The sequence below is a fragment of the Colletotrichum chrysophilum genome, assembly GCF_026319265.1.
Source record: "Colletotrichum chrysophilum strain AFK26 chromosome Unknown scaffold_78, whole genome shotgun sequence".
Classification (NCBI taxonomy): Eukaryota; Fungi; Ascomycota; class Sordariomycetes; order Glomerellales; family Glomerellaceae; genus Colletotrichum; species Colletotrichum chrysophilum.
Window position 1 is genome coordinate 81146 of NW_026517365.1, and position 16723 is coordinate 97868.

At 50.5% G+C, this 16723-nt stretch overlaps 5 protein-coding genes across 5 annotated transcripts; 1 reads left to right on the forward strand and 4 right to left on the reverse strand.

Moving 5' to 3' along the window:
• Positions 1 to 62: 62 nt before the first annotated feature.
• On the reverse strand, positions 63 to 1907 carry COL26b_008703 (uncharacterized protein; the record flags this gene model as incomplete). The annotated part of the gene is made up of 3 exons (XM_053181452.1): positions 63 to 383; positions 433 to 1305; positions 1362 to 1907. 3 exons carry the CDS (start codon positions 1905 to 1907, stop codon positions 63 to 65), a joined length of 1740 nt encoding a protein of 579 aa, XP_053034592.1.
• Positions 1908 to 5709: 3802 nt separating this feature from the next.
• On the reverse strand, positions 5710 to 7074 carry COL26b_008704 (uncharacterized protein; the record flags this gene model as incomplete). The annotated part of the gene is made up of 4 exons (XM_053181453.1): positions 5710 to 5936; positions 6000 to 6133; positions 6187 to 6399; positions 6861 to 7074. Coding segments are annotated over 4 exons (788 nt in total), but the record flags the coding sequence as incomplete, so codon positions are not given.
• A 1342-nt stretch (positions 7075 to 8416) lies between these two features.
• COL26b_008705 (uncharacterized protein) lies at positions 8417 to 9551 on the forward strand (the record flags this gene model as incomplete). The annotated part of the gene is made up of 2 exons (XM_053181454.1): positions 8417 to 8939; positions 9133 to 9551. 2 exons carry the CDS (start codon positions 8417 to 8419, stop codon positions 9549 to 9551), a joined length of 942 nt encoding a protein of 313 aa, XP_053034594.1.
• A 1232-nt stretch (positions 9552 to 10783) lies between these two features.
• On the reverse strand, positions 10784 to 13052 carry COL26b_008706 (uncharacterized protein; the record flags this gene model as incomplete). The annotated part of the gene is given in 4 exon segments (XM_053181455.1): positions 10784 to 10982; positions 11032 to 11635; positions 11937 to 12181; positions 12199 to 13052. 4 exon segments carry the CDS (start codon positions 13050 to 13052, stop codon positions 10784 to 10786), a joined length of 1902 nt encoding a protein of 633 aa, XP_053034595.1.
• An 811-nt stretch (positions 13053 to 13863) lies between these two features.
• COL26b_008707 (uncharacterized protein) lies at positions 13864 to 15879 on the reverse strand (the record flags this gene model as incomplete). Its single annotated transcript, XM_053181456.1, has 4 exons — positions 13864 to 14778; positions 14821 to 15264; positions 15315 to 15705; positions 15818 to 15879. The coding sequence occupies 4 exons, from the start codon at positions 15877 to 15879 to the stop codon at positions 13864 to 13866; spliced, it is 1812 nt and encodes a 603-aa protein (XP_053034596.1).
• Positions 15880 to 16723: the final 844 nt, after the last annotated feature.

Consider the following 16723-nt stretch of genomic DNA (forward strand, 5'->3'; position numbering starts at 1 on the left):
TTGAATTGGGATGAACCATCCAGTCGATTAAAGGAAGCAAAACACCATTCAGGGATCATCGTTCAAGCGGGTTGCAAGCCAACAAAATTTCCCGGAGCTGGGAACTGGTTTCCGTTGATCTCCTGCTCGCTGAACAGGAATTCGCGGTCATTTTCGATGTCAGCAACAACACGTCTCTCATTCTGCGGCGGGTACTTCGAAGGCGTCTCTGGCTTAGCGTCGACCAGGCAGGCTCGGCCATCGACGGCTTTGACGTGGTCAGCGTTGATGCCAGGGGTCGTCCAGAAGACCATGTTTGGGTCCAGTTCGGACTTCAGTGCAGAGAGGCGGGGGTAGTTTGAGCCCCAGAAGGAAGCCGACCAGTTGGGCTCGTCGGCACTGGCCTAAGTCATCGTGAGCGTAGTTGAATTAAAGGGGATGAGATTGACAGACCTCGCATATGTAAGTGCCCATGTTGGGCGCCAGCTCGCGGAGTCCATCGACGTTGGTAGTATTGGACTTGAATCCGTTTAGAAAGACAGTAGCATTCCTCCAACCGGGGTTAACGGCGGTGTCTGATCCGTCACCAACGGCCATGCCTGGCGTGGTCATCAGGATGCCGAAGTTTCCCCCAGTCTTTCGGAGGGCATATGTAAGATTAGGGCTCTTAAGGTGCGCCTCGCCCAAGAGACGGCTGTCAAAGGGGACGATGCCGTGGTTGCGAGGTGGGTCGGTAGGGTTGAATGGCTCAAGAGCCCCGTAAGTCTCCCGGAAGAATTCCTTGTAGCTGTTGAAATGGAAATGCTTGCTCTGAAAAGGAGTCATCCCCTCGAAAGACTGCATCTTCTCGAGGATCGGACCCCAGACTTTGTTCGCAGCCTCAGCGTGTGCCAATGAGCCCGGGTGGATGGCGTGGCACCTGATGTTATCGTTCAAAACGTAGAAATACGCAGAGATACCCTTCTTCTGGAGTTCCGGCAGCTCTGAGAACAGGTATGCGAGAGCTTCGCTCGTAGGAGTCTTGCCGTTCTCTGCGTCGGTTTCGTTGACCACCAGGGTGGAGTTGATGTACCAGTGAAAGCCGAGAATGGGGACAGTGGGATACACTTTCCACGTTGCTTCAACGACGACGCCGAACGTGCCACCCCCGCCGCCTCTGATGGCCCAGAAGAGATCGGGGTTGGACACCTCATTGGCCACTCGAAGTTCGCCGTCCGGTGTGATTACCTTAGCTTCGAGCCATTGGTCTACACCGATGCCGTACTGTGCAGTGAGCGGCCCGTATCCCCCATTTTGGCCCCAGCCACCTCCGATGGCTACTCCTTGCTATTTGAAATTAGTCCTGTTAAATTCTAGGTTGTGGGAAGATCGGGGGTTCGTACAGCTGTGCCGCCCACAATGAACAAGCCAGATGCGTCAAGATCGTAGTTCAAGGCCAGACTTCCCACAGCCGGATTGAACGTGACCGCCGCCTGAGAACCGCTCTCGGGTTGGATAGTCTTCAATTCCTCATCGGAAGCAGGACTGGGAACGCCTTCCTTGGTAGCAGTGAAAGACTTCGACACTCTAGCGCCTCGAAGAAGTGACAGGTCAATGATGAGCCCGGAACCGGCGTCACTGCGGCCGAGTTCGTCGTGTCCGGTCGTAATGACAGTAAGGCGAATGTTGTTTGAGGCAGCAAACCTGACGGCGTCTTGAACCTCAGAGTAGCTCTTAGCGCGGATACGGTAGTCGGGAATCAGTCGGTTGGCGTCGCTGAGAGTCTGCTTGATGATCCCCGGCAGCTTTGCTTGCCACTCTTCAACCGAGGGCCAGTCGTCATCGGTATGGAGCTTGGAGCAACCCGTTGGCGCCACAGCTGCCGAGCAGGCTTGAAGTCCGAGAATGACTGTAAAGAAACGAATGAATGAAATGTTGGAGTGAGCCATGTTTACAAGATTATCAAAGACGTCTGTGAAAGTGTGGAGAGAAGTCTAGTGAAAGTGTAGAGAGAAGTCTCTTACAACCAGACCTTCGTCCGGTATATATATGGTCAAATACCTAACATCTATGCCCGAAGAATGAGGTCACCCGTGTGTTTCCTCCTCCAAAGCTCCGTCGCGATCTTTCCTGACTCTCTCGTATTTTCCCTTCGTATCGCCATCGCTTTCGTTCGCATTCTTATTAGTACCCCATACCGGTTCCTTTTTTGTCTGCTCCCTTCTGTCCGGGATTCTCAGCTGTGGGCCTTTCGGGCCTTGGAGACAACTGTTCAGCCTTTTCCTAATATTGAAGCCGTATTGGCAAGAGTCCGTAGGATTAAATTAAGAAAATCCCAAAGCTGAGGCTGTGCTCCTTGTGCTTCAATGACATTTCAGCGTTATGCTGGATGAAGGTGACTGGCAAGAGCTGCGATCGCCGCTGGAATACGACGTATTCCATCAACTGCTGCGTGGCGTGGGTACATCTTTAAGCGGAGAAAGCTGGGGCCCCGGCATACTACCGCTAGTGGTCAAAATCAAATACCGAAAGTTTGGACCAGTAGACGTTATGCAGTTGCAGGACGGAACTTGGCCCCGGGCCCGAATCCCGTCTTTACGTAAGGGGTCGGCCATACCACTTTGCAGTCAGGCGCGCCCTTTGCCAGTCAAGCGACCGCGTGTGCATCTAGGTCGCGGAGGTTCTCCTTCCCATCGGGCTCCATTGGACAAAAACTTCGTAGTTGAGAGAAAGTGGAGAAAACTGGGGGCCCTTTGTATTGTGGTCCACTAGCACCCGATGGGGGACCAACTGACGGGATGACGACGCATCAAGATCTTCAGTCATGTGTAAGGAGGTCAGGGACGATGAACCCGCCCCTGCAAGAGCCTAAACCTGGGCCAATTTGAATGCTTGACAGGAACTAGTCTAACGATGGAGCGCGCTCCGTGGGACGACAGATCTCTCTGCAGATAGTCTTAGTCAAGTAAACCGTCATGTAAAGACGGATAACACATATCCTATTACCGTAGAGCCTACCAAGATGAATAAAGTGTCTTGAAAGCCGCTGAGTATTCAAAAAATGAGAAGGGATGTGAAATTTTGGGCCAACAGCTATTCTAATTGAGAAGCCAGGGAATATGAATGTCGTAACAGTAAGTAGTCACCTAGAGTATCTTGAGCTGATACAACAGGGCAGACTTTGCTTCAGGCAGACCACTGCTTGACATACCCATCTTCTCCCAAACAGCTGACTCATTTGGACCCTGAAGAGAGGGGCAAGAGCCATTGATAATGTGTATGTACCATTGGAATTGTTGATCATGAATACCGTTGGATAATATTAAGATCCAGCCATTTCTGGGCTACCCACCAACACCGAGGTAGTGGGTACTAACGATAGCAAAGCACACAATGATCATAGTGTCACAATGATCTGTCTAAGCCGACGTGATAATCGATCGAAAGTGATATTGGGGTTTTTTGTATGCTGATGTGAGAGCTCAACGGGTACTTAGTAGCTTGCAGAGCGTTGAATCTGAAGAGGGCAGGTATCTCGTGCGTAGGCTGGCCGCCAACAGCACACCCGCCAGTCTGAGCATGTTCGCGCTCGCCAGCGTTTATGTAACCTTTCGGTGTCATTTTACACTTTGTTATATAAGATGTATCGGCGAATGATCTCAGCACATGGACGGAGCCTGTAATATCTCTCACATGTTGGGAATTCTAAATTAATGCTTATGGAACTGCTGTACAAAAAGACTGCGTTCCGTCTGGCTCCATGATACTCAGTATGGGATTTGTTTGAGACCGAGACAGCCGAATAATGGTGCATTGAGAGAACAACCCCAGTGGTTGCATGACAAAGCCGCAATTGGCGCACAGCATCTGCACGCTTGCCACTGCGGCTTAGGAGCCCTGCGAGACCTAACGCAACATTGAGAGCCTTTATACCAGCGAAGTCGGACATCATAGCCGGAGATCAAACCCAGTGGCCGATTCCATGCAAGAGATAACATGCAGTAGATCCCTGGCGAGCGCGGAACCGTTGACCATTGGCTGTGGATCGATAGCCAATCGGCCTCAGTGGCCTTATCAGCGCTGAAGACTCGGAAAAGGGTCTATGCGAGACCAGTACATTGTGCAGATTCATTGACGGAGTACGTTCCTCTATTAACCTTTGTTTTGTACCAGGTGCAGTCGCGAATATTGTCGATAATTTGGTTCAACAGGGTCAGATCCTCGCCTGAAATCCTGCACTATTGCGTTACAAATTCAAAAGCATCCAATAAACAAACAGATCTGTCTCCCCATGCCTTGTCGAGTGTTCTCCGCGGGGGAGATGCTGTCCTACCAAACAAAGATCGACGTAGGAATATCTCATTTTACCAACATCATCACTATAGAGTAAGCTCCATGCCGGGTCTCATCCAATGCCATGGTTGACACATTTATACACAGACAGCCAGAGCAGGGAAAGCTTGTGATGGGTATCTGGAGCCTTGATGATTCTGAAGTGCCTTCAGGAGTCAGGAACATCAAGTGTACTGAATCGAAAACAGTTATCGCTGGACTCATCACGATTGAGGATCTCACCACTGGGAATATATACACTGCCACGGCTGGATCGGTCATTTGGTTCACGAAGGGATCTCGTGTAAGGTATCTCCGCGTCAAAGGGCTCCGCGCAATCTTCACGCAGATCAACACCACCGACCCTGAGTGTGACTTTGTTCATCCGTCAGCTAAGCTATAGAAATGAGAAAGAGTTTGAGGTAGCATTGATCAACGTATTGACTATTTCTTGTGTAGACTGGTTGAGAGACAACCAGCAGTATAGAGTTTTGACACGATACGCCTTGGAGGCCCAGGACTGATTGGAACAAAGAGTTCTATCGGACCCAAATCAATTACTTAACCCTCTCGTGGTGTCATGGACCTAAAAATACAGGATTCTCGCGCGCACAGAAAGTCTGCGGAAGTTATGTTAACGCCATTGAATGACTCGAGACGCGTATCTGGGGTGTATTACAACAGGAAGACCAACCCCCAACGAAGCCAACAATCAGACAAATGAATGATGTGATCAAGCCTTCGTCCAGGTGTTTCGCGTTACACCCCCGTTTGATTATTTAGCATCTTGCTTGGGAGGGCCAGCCTCCTCAATTGCGGCATCTTGAAGTTTGACCGCATTTGTCACGATTAAACCATCATCTGTAGTGATATTTAGGACTCGGTCCTCGACGGGAACTTCCAGTAGAACCATGTAGAAGAGTGGCATTGCAACCACAAATATGCCGAAATAGATGCCGAATGGGATGAACTGACTGGCAACATGTGAGTTGATTCCGTACGAAATAGCTTGGCCAATCGTTTCCCAAGACCGGAAAACACCGCCAGTGCGAGCGTTCGTGGAGACATCAGATGCAAATTGGCCAAGAACCCAGTACACCAGGGTCTGGGACATCCAACTTTGAACGTTTGTCAGTCAAAGATAATCAATATGAAGGGACTACAATCATATACTCACGCATTGGTAACATAGATAAGGTAAGGAAGCCACCTGGCTAGCCACTCACGAGTCTGCGTTGCGCTTCAAGTCGTTAGCTGAAGCCAAAGAGAACGTTCCCAAATGACTTACTAGTCCAAACGAAGATCCTTCGGCTGACTGTCGAACCACTTCAAGTTTACCATGACCCAGACGAGCATTCCCCTGCAGAATCATTAATACGTATATGCGACATGAACTCACGATCACGCCAAGAAGCTTACAATGTGGGAATTGTCCACACCCAATATGCAATGATTCCCTTTCTTCGAGGACCGACACTCTTCATATCGAGGATCATACCAAACAAAGGATTCATGACGACCGCAACCAGCGGACCAAGCATCGCCGAGAGCGCGCGGGCTCGGACCGAAAAGTGAAGTGAGAGGTAGGTGCCCCATACGCCGTCTCCAAAGTATGTGAGGATATACACTGGAATAAGAAGGAGTGTCTATGACTCCGTGGTCAGCACTCCTATCTTCACCGCCGAACTTTCGCTGAAAACTGAACATACCCGCTTGTGGAAGTGGTGGGCAAGCAGCAACTTGCATTCTTGCTTCCAGGTCTTCTTCGGAAGTAGAGGAACACCCCAACCATCAGATCGTATAACATTTCGGGTTTTTGTCAACAGGAATGCGGCCGGTAGACCTATTTCTAATTAGCAACCGTTGGGAGCTTGTTCTGGCATCAGATATACGCACCGATGCATTCCATGCCCAGGAAAGCCAAGTAGGTGTTGGCGCTGACTCCTCCCTGGCCGTCGCGGGCGATATTGAGACAGAAGCTAATGGCTCCAGCAATGATAGAGCCCAAATTTCTCATGATGACCCAAATACTTATGTAGAAACCGCGTCGGTGCTGCTCAGGGTAGGATATCATGGATGAAGCCTCCGCGACGTAAAGAAATGCAGACGCTAAGTAAGAATGTCAACAACGAGTCCACCCATCGCCCAGTGTTTGTTTACATGTCTCTTGGAGACGTTTTACTCACTTATTCCGTAGATAGCCTTCGCGAAGATGAGATACCACTGAATTCCGTACTTGCTGTTCACATAAAAGCCAGATCCAGAAAGGGGAAATCCAACAGCACCGATGATGCATGCAATTGGAATACCAAGAGTGCTAACGAGAGGACCTCCAAACATACTAACGGCGTCAGCGTCACTCCAGCTCAAAGGAAAAATGAAAGAAACACGGAGCAATAGAATTAATCGCGTACGCAACAAGGATCGATGTAGAATACTGCACAGCCGAAGCAGTATTGGCTGTATAGGGTGTCGCAAGACCACCTCCGCCAAGAGCGCCAATAGCTATTGCCATATCATCCTGTCAGTCTGGAGACTTATCAAGGTCAGAGGACTAGCATGTCACTGACCATTGCTCATGGAAGGTCCAGAAAAGGAAAGCAGTGACAGCAACACCATTTGGAAGGCCACGCTTCTGTAGTGCCTCTTCCATTTGCTGTCCGGGATTTGAATAATGCGAACCGCGTACGCATCGTCCTCAGAAACAGTCTCAACGGGGTCCAAAGTGGCATTGCTTTGGTCCACCGTGTTCAGTGCGTCATTACTCTTGATGTTGGATGCCATCTCCTATTGCTTATGGGATTCTTGTTGCTGAATAGGAAATCGGTCCAGTGATTATGACGCTGATTGAAAGCCGATGGAAGAAGTAACATTCTTTTCCATTTACATGGCTAACGGGAGCTTTCCTCAAAGATATCATTTACTCGAGTTGAAGCTGGCGTGCCAAGAGACATGCTAAACCACTGTGATAGCCTCTCCTAGTCAAATCTAATACATCTTATCTCTACCTTGGTAGGCCTTCACGGAAGGTAAGATAAGGGGGGTTCAACTCCTGCTGATAAGGATCAACCCCGCAGACAAGGCACGTCGCAATGTTCTTCCCGCGTGAACGCTGTGAAAAGTACATGTGCGGGCGCAAAGGTGTGGTGGAAGATGTCTCCTGCTTATATCCGGAGTTCATCTCAGCTTCAGGAGCGCTAATGCAAGATAAGATGTCGCCGATCAGGCTTTATCAAAAACCTGAGCGCGGCAAGAACGAGTCTCATTGGAGATATCTAGCGCGGCAAATTGGTGCACACGCACGCAGTACATGACCGGGAGCACTCCCACTTCCCGTGATCTGCTATACCATCGTCGTGTAAGTCAGCTTCTGTTATCTCCTCCAACTCGCTTGATCTAACAACAGATTACTCCTTCGGTTCGGTAACCGAAGCTTTCCTTGTGTATGCAGCTGTGCAAGCCCACTGGCCAGATTCTGCGATAAGCACCTCTGCTAGAAGATGTCCGCATAAGCGGATGGATTTCTTCGAGCCGTCTGTTCCAGATCCTTGTACAAAGCCATGGTAGTTGTATTCGCGAGAGACTGATCTGTGAGATAGATACCATCATATATGACCTACCCGGTAACAAGCTGTCACCAATTAATACCAGGGTGCACCATGGAGTCCAGACGTCCACAACGCATCGACACATTGTGTTTTCTCTCCTATCGAACCATGTCCCGCTCACCCCCAGAGCCGTTCCCCGTCCCTCATGCAACTCTTCCATTCTGGAGGACAGACCTCCATGAACTCGATAGTCACCAGAGCACATCGGACTTGCCACAGAGTTGCGACGTCTTGATCGTTGGGTCTGGTCTGTCGGGAGCCTCAATTGCCTATCACGTTCTTGACAACAACTCTTCGCCGCCGTCCATAGTTATACTGGAAGCACGCCAGGCATGCTCAGGAGCCACAGGTCGTAATGGTAGGTGATTTTATGCTGTCCGAGAACTCCATTTAATCTCCTTTCAATGGAGAGAATATCTTCCATCCTTCATAACATCAGATACCGTTGATCTGACTTGTGATTCTCAGGTGGCCATGTCAAGCCAGATCTATACTATCGTGTTCCTCAATATGCCCGCATGTATGGCAAGCAGGCAGCTGCCGAAATGGCGGTCTTCGAGATGAGCCACGTACAGGCAATCAAAGACCTGGTGGAAAAGGAGAAGATCGATTGCGACTTCGTCTTGACTCGCGCCTATGATGTCATTCTTGATCCTGAGTTAGCTGAGAAGACCAAGAGGGAGTTTGACCAATTGGTTGAAGAGACGTTTCCCACGGTCAAGGACGTTTGGTACGCCCCGGCCGCGGCTGCCAGAACCCTCACGGGTGTCAAGGACGCTCAGTGTGCCTTTTCTTTCACCGTGGGCAGCTTGTGGCCGTACAAGCTCGTAACTCACCTATTGTCGCTGGCTGTGAAGCGAGGAGTGAACCTGCAGACACACACCCCCGTGACCTCTGTCTCCGATACCCAGGATGCAGATGGCTATTGGCTTGTGTCGACTCCTAGAGGGGTCGTTAAGGCGAAGAAAGTCATCTTTGCCACGAACGGCTACACCGCAGGGATTCTACCAGAGTTTCGGGAGAAGATCATTCCTGTTCGTGGTATGTGTAGCAGGATTGCTGTGCCCGAGGGGAAAGAAGCTCCTTCTCTGCCGTCCTCTTACAGCGTAAGAGATCCAACCAAGACACTCCCAAGCTTGCCCCTCTGTCCGCTAACTCATTATCTCCTAGGTACGCCACAATGCCAAAGGGGCAGACTACCAGATCACTAGACCAGACGGGAGTATTATCGTAGGTGGGGGCCGGCCTGCGTACTGGCACAAGGAGAATGAGTGGTACAACAACTTCGATGACTCCAAGATGATCCAGCCCGCCGTAACGTATTTCGATGGTCTCATGCAAAGAACCTACCGCGGCTGGGAGCATAGTGACGCGTCTGTCGATAAAGTCTGGACAGGAATCTTGGGCTACACAAACGATCTCATGCCGTATGTGGGTGCTGTTCCTTCAAAAGATGGTCAATTCGTCTGTGCTGGATTCAACGGGCACGGTATGCCGGCTATTCTGCTCACAGCCAAAGGCATTGCTAAGATGGTTCTCGAGGACTGCACCTTCGAGGAAACAGGTGTACCTTGGCCCTTCCAAGTCACTACAGCTCGCCTGAAAAATCCGGGCAATGCGATTCGGGATATGGTAAAGCAGGCAAAGCTCTGATCATGAGAGTCACGGTCAGGTAGTGTACAAGTAGCGCAGATTTCATCCATAGTCATCGTGAACAAATGGATGGTGAGAAACTAGATTCACCGACAGAAACGATCCGCGTCAAACTGGTTCTGTCAGTAAGGGTTTAATTGCAGTAGAAAAGACGTTTGTGTATCGGAGGGGTCAGCGGAGATGTGCGGAGGTTTGCGGAGATCGTGAAGTTTACCGTGTTTGGTGGCACAAGTTCAGATTACGTTGCTAGCTCTTTTACCCTTTTCACCCCCCTCTTACACCAGTAGTTACACATGCGGACTCAGATTTGTCAGTGAGCACAATGGCTGCGGAGTTATCGCTCTACGTCACTTGTATGCTACGATGTTGCTTGGGCCCATGATACAAGAGGGAGGTGCTTCGACTGTATTAGCCCTCGCCGCCGTGCTCTTGGTCGTGGTCAGTGTCTATTCCCACACGATGAGAACGGCTTGACTCATACCTATAAGATTTCTTCCATTATTAATTTACGTCGCACCGGAAATATGCCTCAAGGTCGCGTTCCTGCGCCAACGGCAATTGCCCACATTGGCCTGCGAACGACAAACCCGGGAAAATTGGTCTCTTTTTATCAAGTCCTTCTCGGTGCAAGAGTGGTTCTCGCCAATGACTTCATCTCCGTTCTCACCTGGGACGAAGAGCATCACCGTCTTGCCATAATCCACGATGAGACGGCCGTCCCAAAGCATACCAACACGAGCGGAGTGGATCACATCGCCCTCAAGTTTGCTTCGGCCAAAGACCTTGCGCAAGTGTACCGTCATGCAAAAGAGGCAGATATCACGCCAAAGGTCTGTCTCAACCACGGCGTAACAACAATTTTGTATTACACGGACCCCGACGGAAACAAAATTGAAGCACACATCGAGGCGTACAGTGACCCCGACGATGTTCAGAGGCATATGAAGGCGATAGACCCGACGAACATTAGAGCAGTGAGATTCGATCCTGAGGATCTTCTTCGGAGGGTCGAAGCTGGAGAAGACGATGAAAGCTTGAGGAGGGCTGGGCTTCTTGGTCCACAGCCAGCTTCAATCGGTAGTTCAACGGCTGAAGTGGCTGCCGGCGGATAGTGAGATGGAACCATTTTTGAGCAAACTCGCTGTATGAAAGCCTCAATATGGCCTTGATGTAGTTGATCATCAAAGCATAGTGGTAATTCAGTAGCTACCCCCTCACAGATCAACCAAGATCTATCGCAATTCAAGACCCAAGTCTTCATAGAAAGCCTCCATCTTCGCCTCCCTACCAAGAAACTCTTGCAAAGTAGTCATCTCCGGCTGGCTGCCACCCTTCTCTAACACACCGTGGCGATACCTTCGACCCGCTTCAACACTCATCGGATCGCTTTTGAACACGGTGGAGAAGATGTCTTGCGCATAAACCTTTGAACTAAACAACAGATTAGAAAGGTTCGAAAGTGAAGCTCAAAAGCACTTACAACAGGTAGCTGTAGAACCCAGCGTCATACTCGTTCATGAAGTGCCCGATATTGGTGTATCCGTGCCCCCACTCGTCGCCAGCACCCAAGGCGGAAAGGTCGTCGGTCGGGACGATATCCCGCCGAAGGCGATTCCACAATGTTGTGAAACTCTGATCCTCACTTCTATCATTAAGTTGATGGACAGCCATGTCGAAAGTTCCGATAAAGAGCTGATGCAAAGTGTCCAGAGCCTTGTTCGCATGCTTCGCCTTTAGGAGACTTTCAACCATTGCCCGCGGCAATGCCTTTGGTGGCTGCATGATATCTTCATTCTTCCCTATCTTAGACTTCCAGGTATTCAGGTAGTCGTCGGACAGATATGAGTAGTGGTGACTGAGGGAAATGATCTGTTCGGGCGTCCAGCACCAATTCTCGAGGACTTGGCTTGGTGCCTCGCCAAAGTCAACAACAGTACCCATAGGCCCATGAAAACGTGCGAACTTGGTGCGGGATACAAGGTCGTGAATGCCGTGACCCAATTGGTGGAAAAGAACAACGACGTCCGGGTGACGGAGGAGAGTGGGTTTTGAGGCGCTTGGGCGCTGGAAGTTGCAGACCAGGGCTGTAGATGGGTAATGTTTGGTTTCATCCTCTTCGCAATACCCCTTAAAGTGTTAGTGCAAGTTTACAGAATACAGAAGGAAGAAACCTTACAGGTACGACGCTGAAGTTGGATGGATTTGAATACTTCCCCTCCCGGCTGTAGAGGTCCAAATAGAGGTATCCGAGGAACCCGCCGCCTTCTTCATCTTTGTTCCAGACGGAGAACGTCTGTACGTCAGGATGCCAAACTAGATCATCTCCTTTACCAGTGGAAGACAATGAAGCTCTCTCCTCATCCAAGATCTCATGAAACACCATACCGAACAGCTGCTCAAAGACCCCGAGCATCCCATTCACAGTCGATTGCAGTGGGAAGTACTCCGATATCTTGGCCTGGTCCACTGCAAAGTCTTGTTGTAAGAGCATATTGTCGTAGTATAGATTGTCCCAAGTGAAGTAGTGCCCATCAAAGTCTTCACCTCTCGCCTTAACATCGGCCTTCTTAAGTCGGAGTAGGGTCTCAACGTCCTTACTCGCAGCCTCTGTCAACTTCGAGCGGAGAGAGCTCAAGAAGGAGTTCACCCTATCCGTGTTGCTGTCATCTTGTCCTCCACGCTCAGCGCCGCATGGTTCGGGTAACCCAGCAAAAGTGCTGCTTCATGACGGAGTTGCACGACTTCCTTGAAGATAGCAACATTCGCCGGACATCGGTTGTCGTATGCTAGCCTAGCTTTCTGACCGGTAGCTGGGTTCTTCACTGCCCTGAGAACGGAGCTCAGGTCCATGGGTATCTCAATCTTGAGCTTTCCCTCGTTCTCCGTGCCCGTCTGTCCCTTTTCAAGTTCAGACAGGGTGTCTTCCGGGAAGCCTTCGAGCTCATCGGGGGCGAAATAAATTGCGGTGTTATCCTCGGCCAAATTCTTCGAGTACTTGGATGTGAGAGCATCGATGCGACTGCGGATCTCCTTGAAACGGTCACGTCGTTCGCCAGATGGGATCCGCAGACCGTTCTTGACGAATTCTTTGTACTTTTTGCTCAAAAGGTTCCGCGACTCCGGGTCGAGAGATTGTTTGTCTGCAGTGGCAAAGACAGAGTCAACCATTTTGAAGACGTCCTCATTCATTGATGCCTCTAATTGATAGTCCCGAAGGATTGTCCGCGCTTGAGCCGCAGCATCGCGAACTTCTTTGTCGGGAGACACATCTCTGAGGAATATCAGCAGTGTCGCTTCTGAAGACAGAGCATTCTCGGCGTGAGCCAGGGGCAGTAGGGTGTTGGCAAATGTCGCGGAGGAGGGCGAGATGGTGTTGACGAGGTCCTTGTGGGCTTGCTTCGAAGTCTCAATAAGTTCCTTGATAGATTCGAGGATGGAAATTGGTGTTGCGGTGAACAGCGGGGGCAGCTGAGGCGGGTTGTGGGGTTTAGCAGAGGCCATGGTGAGACCCCAATTCAAATTTGAGACGTCAATAACTGAGGTGGTGTAGATGTTGTGAGCATGGTTTGGGAAGGACGGTCTTGGCGATCTTATAATACTCCACCTTCTAACTCTCAGGCAACACCAATTCTCCTCATTCCAGGCAGACGATTTCACGGAGCAGCCGTTTTTCCGAAAGGTGCAAGATAGGAAGGTGCGTAATGCATGCCCTGTAAAATGTTGTCGGTTCCAACATCAGTTGGAACTCCATCAATCGTGTCATTGAATACGGCGGTTGGAGCTGTTGGTTAGGCTTTGGAAAGCACCGACTTCGCATTAAACCCTGTCCACGGCTGCATTTCCAGGCTTCCCCGACACGAGCTAGTAAACCCTGCATACAGAGCCCGCAGGCAGCACTCATCCGCCATAACAGCCCCGCGCCGGCAACGGGAATTGCCCCTGGATGCAGAAACGATGCCGCCATAGCCGGCCAAAGAGAGTCTCGTCGTCGATCCCCGGCGGTTGGGGCGGAACGAAGCGGAGGGGTTGGTGTACACTCAGATCCGGCGCGATCAGGCAATACGTTTTGTATTTTCTAGAAGCATTAAGTATTTCGATGGGAGCCTGCCCACCTGATAGTGGTATGTATTGTACAAACGGAATTTAAGGCTCCCGTAATGTGCCCATTAGCTGTTTGCATTCGCTAGTGCACGAATCGCGGCCGTTTCCCATCACTTCAAGCGAAGTCCCTTTCTTTTAATCAATCAAACGCTCACTCCTGTATCCAAATCCCAACCCATGACAAGGAAAACAAATGATGACGGCGGCCAGATCATGTCTTGGTGTCGACCTTCTGATCCACCAACACGCCACGTCCTTGCGACAACTCAATCGCAGGTTCTGAAGATAAACTCTCAAAATCGCTCAACCCTGTCAAGTTTCGCCTCAGGGTCTTCGCACTCAAATGCTTGGTCGTTCTATCGATGGCGAGAATAACAAGGAAAATTAAGGCAACAGTAGGGAGTGTTGCCGCACTCTTGAGGTACTTGAAGATGAACTCTTCTGATGCCGCTCCAGCTGCCAGTCCGACGGCGAGTAGTGCGGCAAGTCCTCGGCTCGCCACAGCCGCCTTATCGAAAATGTTGAGAGGACGATCCTTGTGTCTAGTGATGAGAATGAAGATGGCGAAGAAGACGACCACGAACAAAAATGATGCCCAGTAGTAGATGTACACCGTCGTAAAGGCTGGCTGGGCAATTTCGCCGGGATCGCTCTCCCCACTTGAGCTCAGCCCGTTGTAGGACTCGAACAGCGTCCCGATCACCTTTTGGGTGAGAGCTTTGTAAGGCGGAGGTAGGAACAGGTCATCGCCATTGGTCGTATTTGCGGCTGAGCACACTCCAGTCATGTTGCCGATGTTATAGATCTCCTGGTAAACGAAGGGAATCATATCGCGGACTTCGAGGCTGTTCGGCATGGTCAGGCTCTGAAATGAAGTGATTGTTGCGTTTGTAAGCGCAACTCCATCTTCGTTGAGGTTGACGCAGTGTTTGCGGAGGTCGTTGAAGAAATTGCCAAACTGGCTGAGAACCTGCCATGCGAGCGCAATCTGCTGGGAGCCTTCGACGACACCGATCATGCCGAGATGGAATGGGAAGTGGAGCACAGCCCAGATCTGCTGGCGGACGGTACCAAACTTGCACTCGGGGGGATTATCGAAGTACAGCATCCAACAGAACATCTTTATCTATGTTAGGATGAGTCCTCCTAGGGGTTGGGGCTTTCTTACTAGGATGAAGACGATGCAGCCAACAACTAGGCAAGCATCTAGCCTAAGACCAGTGTCGCCCATGAGGTTGCCGACAGTCTTGGTTGCTCCAATGGCACCCTCACCGATGATGACGAGGGTGAACAACCCCATTCTCTCCGTGAGATGCGTGTGCTTGAAGCCCATATTCCTCCATATCGAAGAGATACCGAGGGTAATAGCTGCCTCGATAGCTAGAATGATGTACCAGACGTAGTAAATACCCAAGCCGTTACCGGACTCCGGGGAAAACGCGGGGGTCATGGAGTAGAGGGCTCCACCTGAGAAGATGAAGAGAGTGATGGTCAGAGAAAGGGGCCATGTCAGGCTTTTCGTCTTCTTGCGGACGAAGTGCAGTGCTACAGAGTACTGGGCAACCAGCAGCAGCCTGGTAGCGAAGAGAATGTTGCAAAGAAGTTGGAAGCTCTGTTCAATCATCAGGAATACGGTCGGTCCTTGAAGTCAGTACGACTTACCGCATTGTTGTGTTCCTTTGTACCGGGACTAAACGATGACCCAACCAAAGCGAACCCGACGAACAGCAAGAACTGAATAATCTTGCACATCCGCTCGTAGCCGGAGTCGATTGAGAACCTGACATCGTGCAGCGTGATTTGGAACCACGTAAACCAGATGATACTGAAGAAGCCGAGATACGCCGCAAGACTGGTCAGGTTGGTGATGCTGTGCGTCTGCGTAAACGTCTCGAGGTTCGCGACGAAGAAGAGATCGGAGAATAGCTCGATGGTGTTGGCATTGTGTCTGACAAAGAGCTTTACCTCGCCGGTGTCCTCGTCGGAAGAGATCACGGGGGTCTCGATCCAGGTGAGGGGCGTAATCTTCTCTTCCTGGAGGTAGTCCAGGCCCCTGAACGGCGGTTAGGCAGCTGCATGCAGGAGGATTCCATCGAGATGGGTGCATGTGCAAAACCACAAAAGTGGCATGATGGGAATTACGCGAGGCGCTACTCTTTACTCACCAGCTGACTTCCGAGCTATCAGAATCGACCCGGCGCACCTGGCTGCTCGGGAGCTTCGCCATGATTGCGCGGCGATGGTGGTCGTCGAGAACGCCACAAAATCCGTTTGTCAAAAAGGCCTCGTTGGTGGGTGAATTGGGGATGTTTCTTGCGAGTCCGAAAGAGAGCTCAAAGAAACGAAGGGGACGAGAGACGGCTCTCTCAATATGGGGAAGCCATGTTGGGGGCGGTCGAATCCGAATGGTCCGTGTTACTGAACATCTCGGCGATATTCCAACGCTTCGACGAATAACGAGTCATCTTTACCCTGATTGTTTCCCTATTTCCCGTATCTACGTGGTCTGGATGCTGCGGAACATGGCTGTGTTTTGTGTTTAAGCTTTCCCGACACGGCGCTAATAAGGGGGAGACCCGCAATGGCGCCGGAGCTTCGCTCTCGGTCTCGGTCTCGGCGTGGAGCCAAGATTTCGGAGCCGTCTTTCACGGAGGTCTTCAAATATTAACTACATTCCGCCGGGTTCTCATCGAGCTGATGTGCTTGTCAGAGACTGTTATGTTGATTCCCAGAAAAGATCGACCACCAGGATGTATTTCGAATGCATCTTCAAAACATTCAATGGTTGAGTTGCGAGTTTCCAACGAGGCACACACGAACGACGATCTACGACGCCACTTACGATTTTGCATCTGCCGGATTTTTACCGAATACGTCGTATAACTCTACAAGTGGACCGGACCGATTGAGACAATATTTGTCGCTCATTTTGGCATCAAAGCCCCGGCATTCATCACGGATTGGGTTCCCGAAATGCAACGAGCCCCTTTTGTACGAAAAGAATCGAACATATTGAAAGAATGAAGATGTCTGGCGGAATACGAATACAAAGAAAAGTTTCCTCTGAGTGT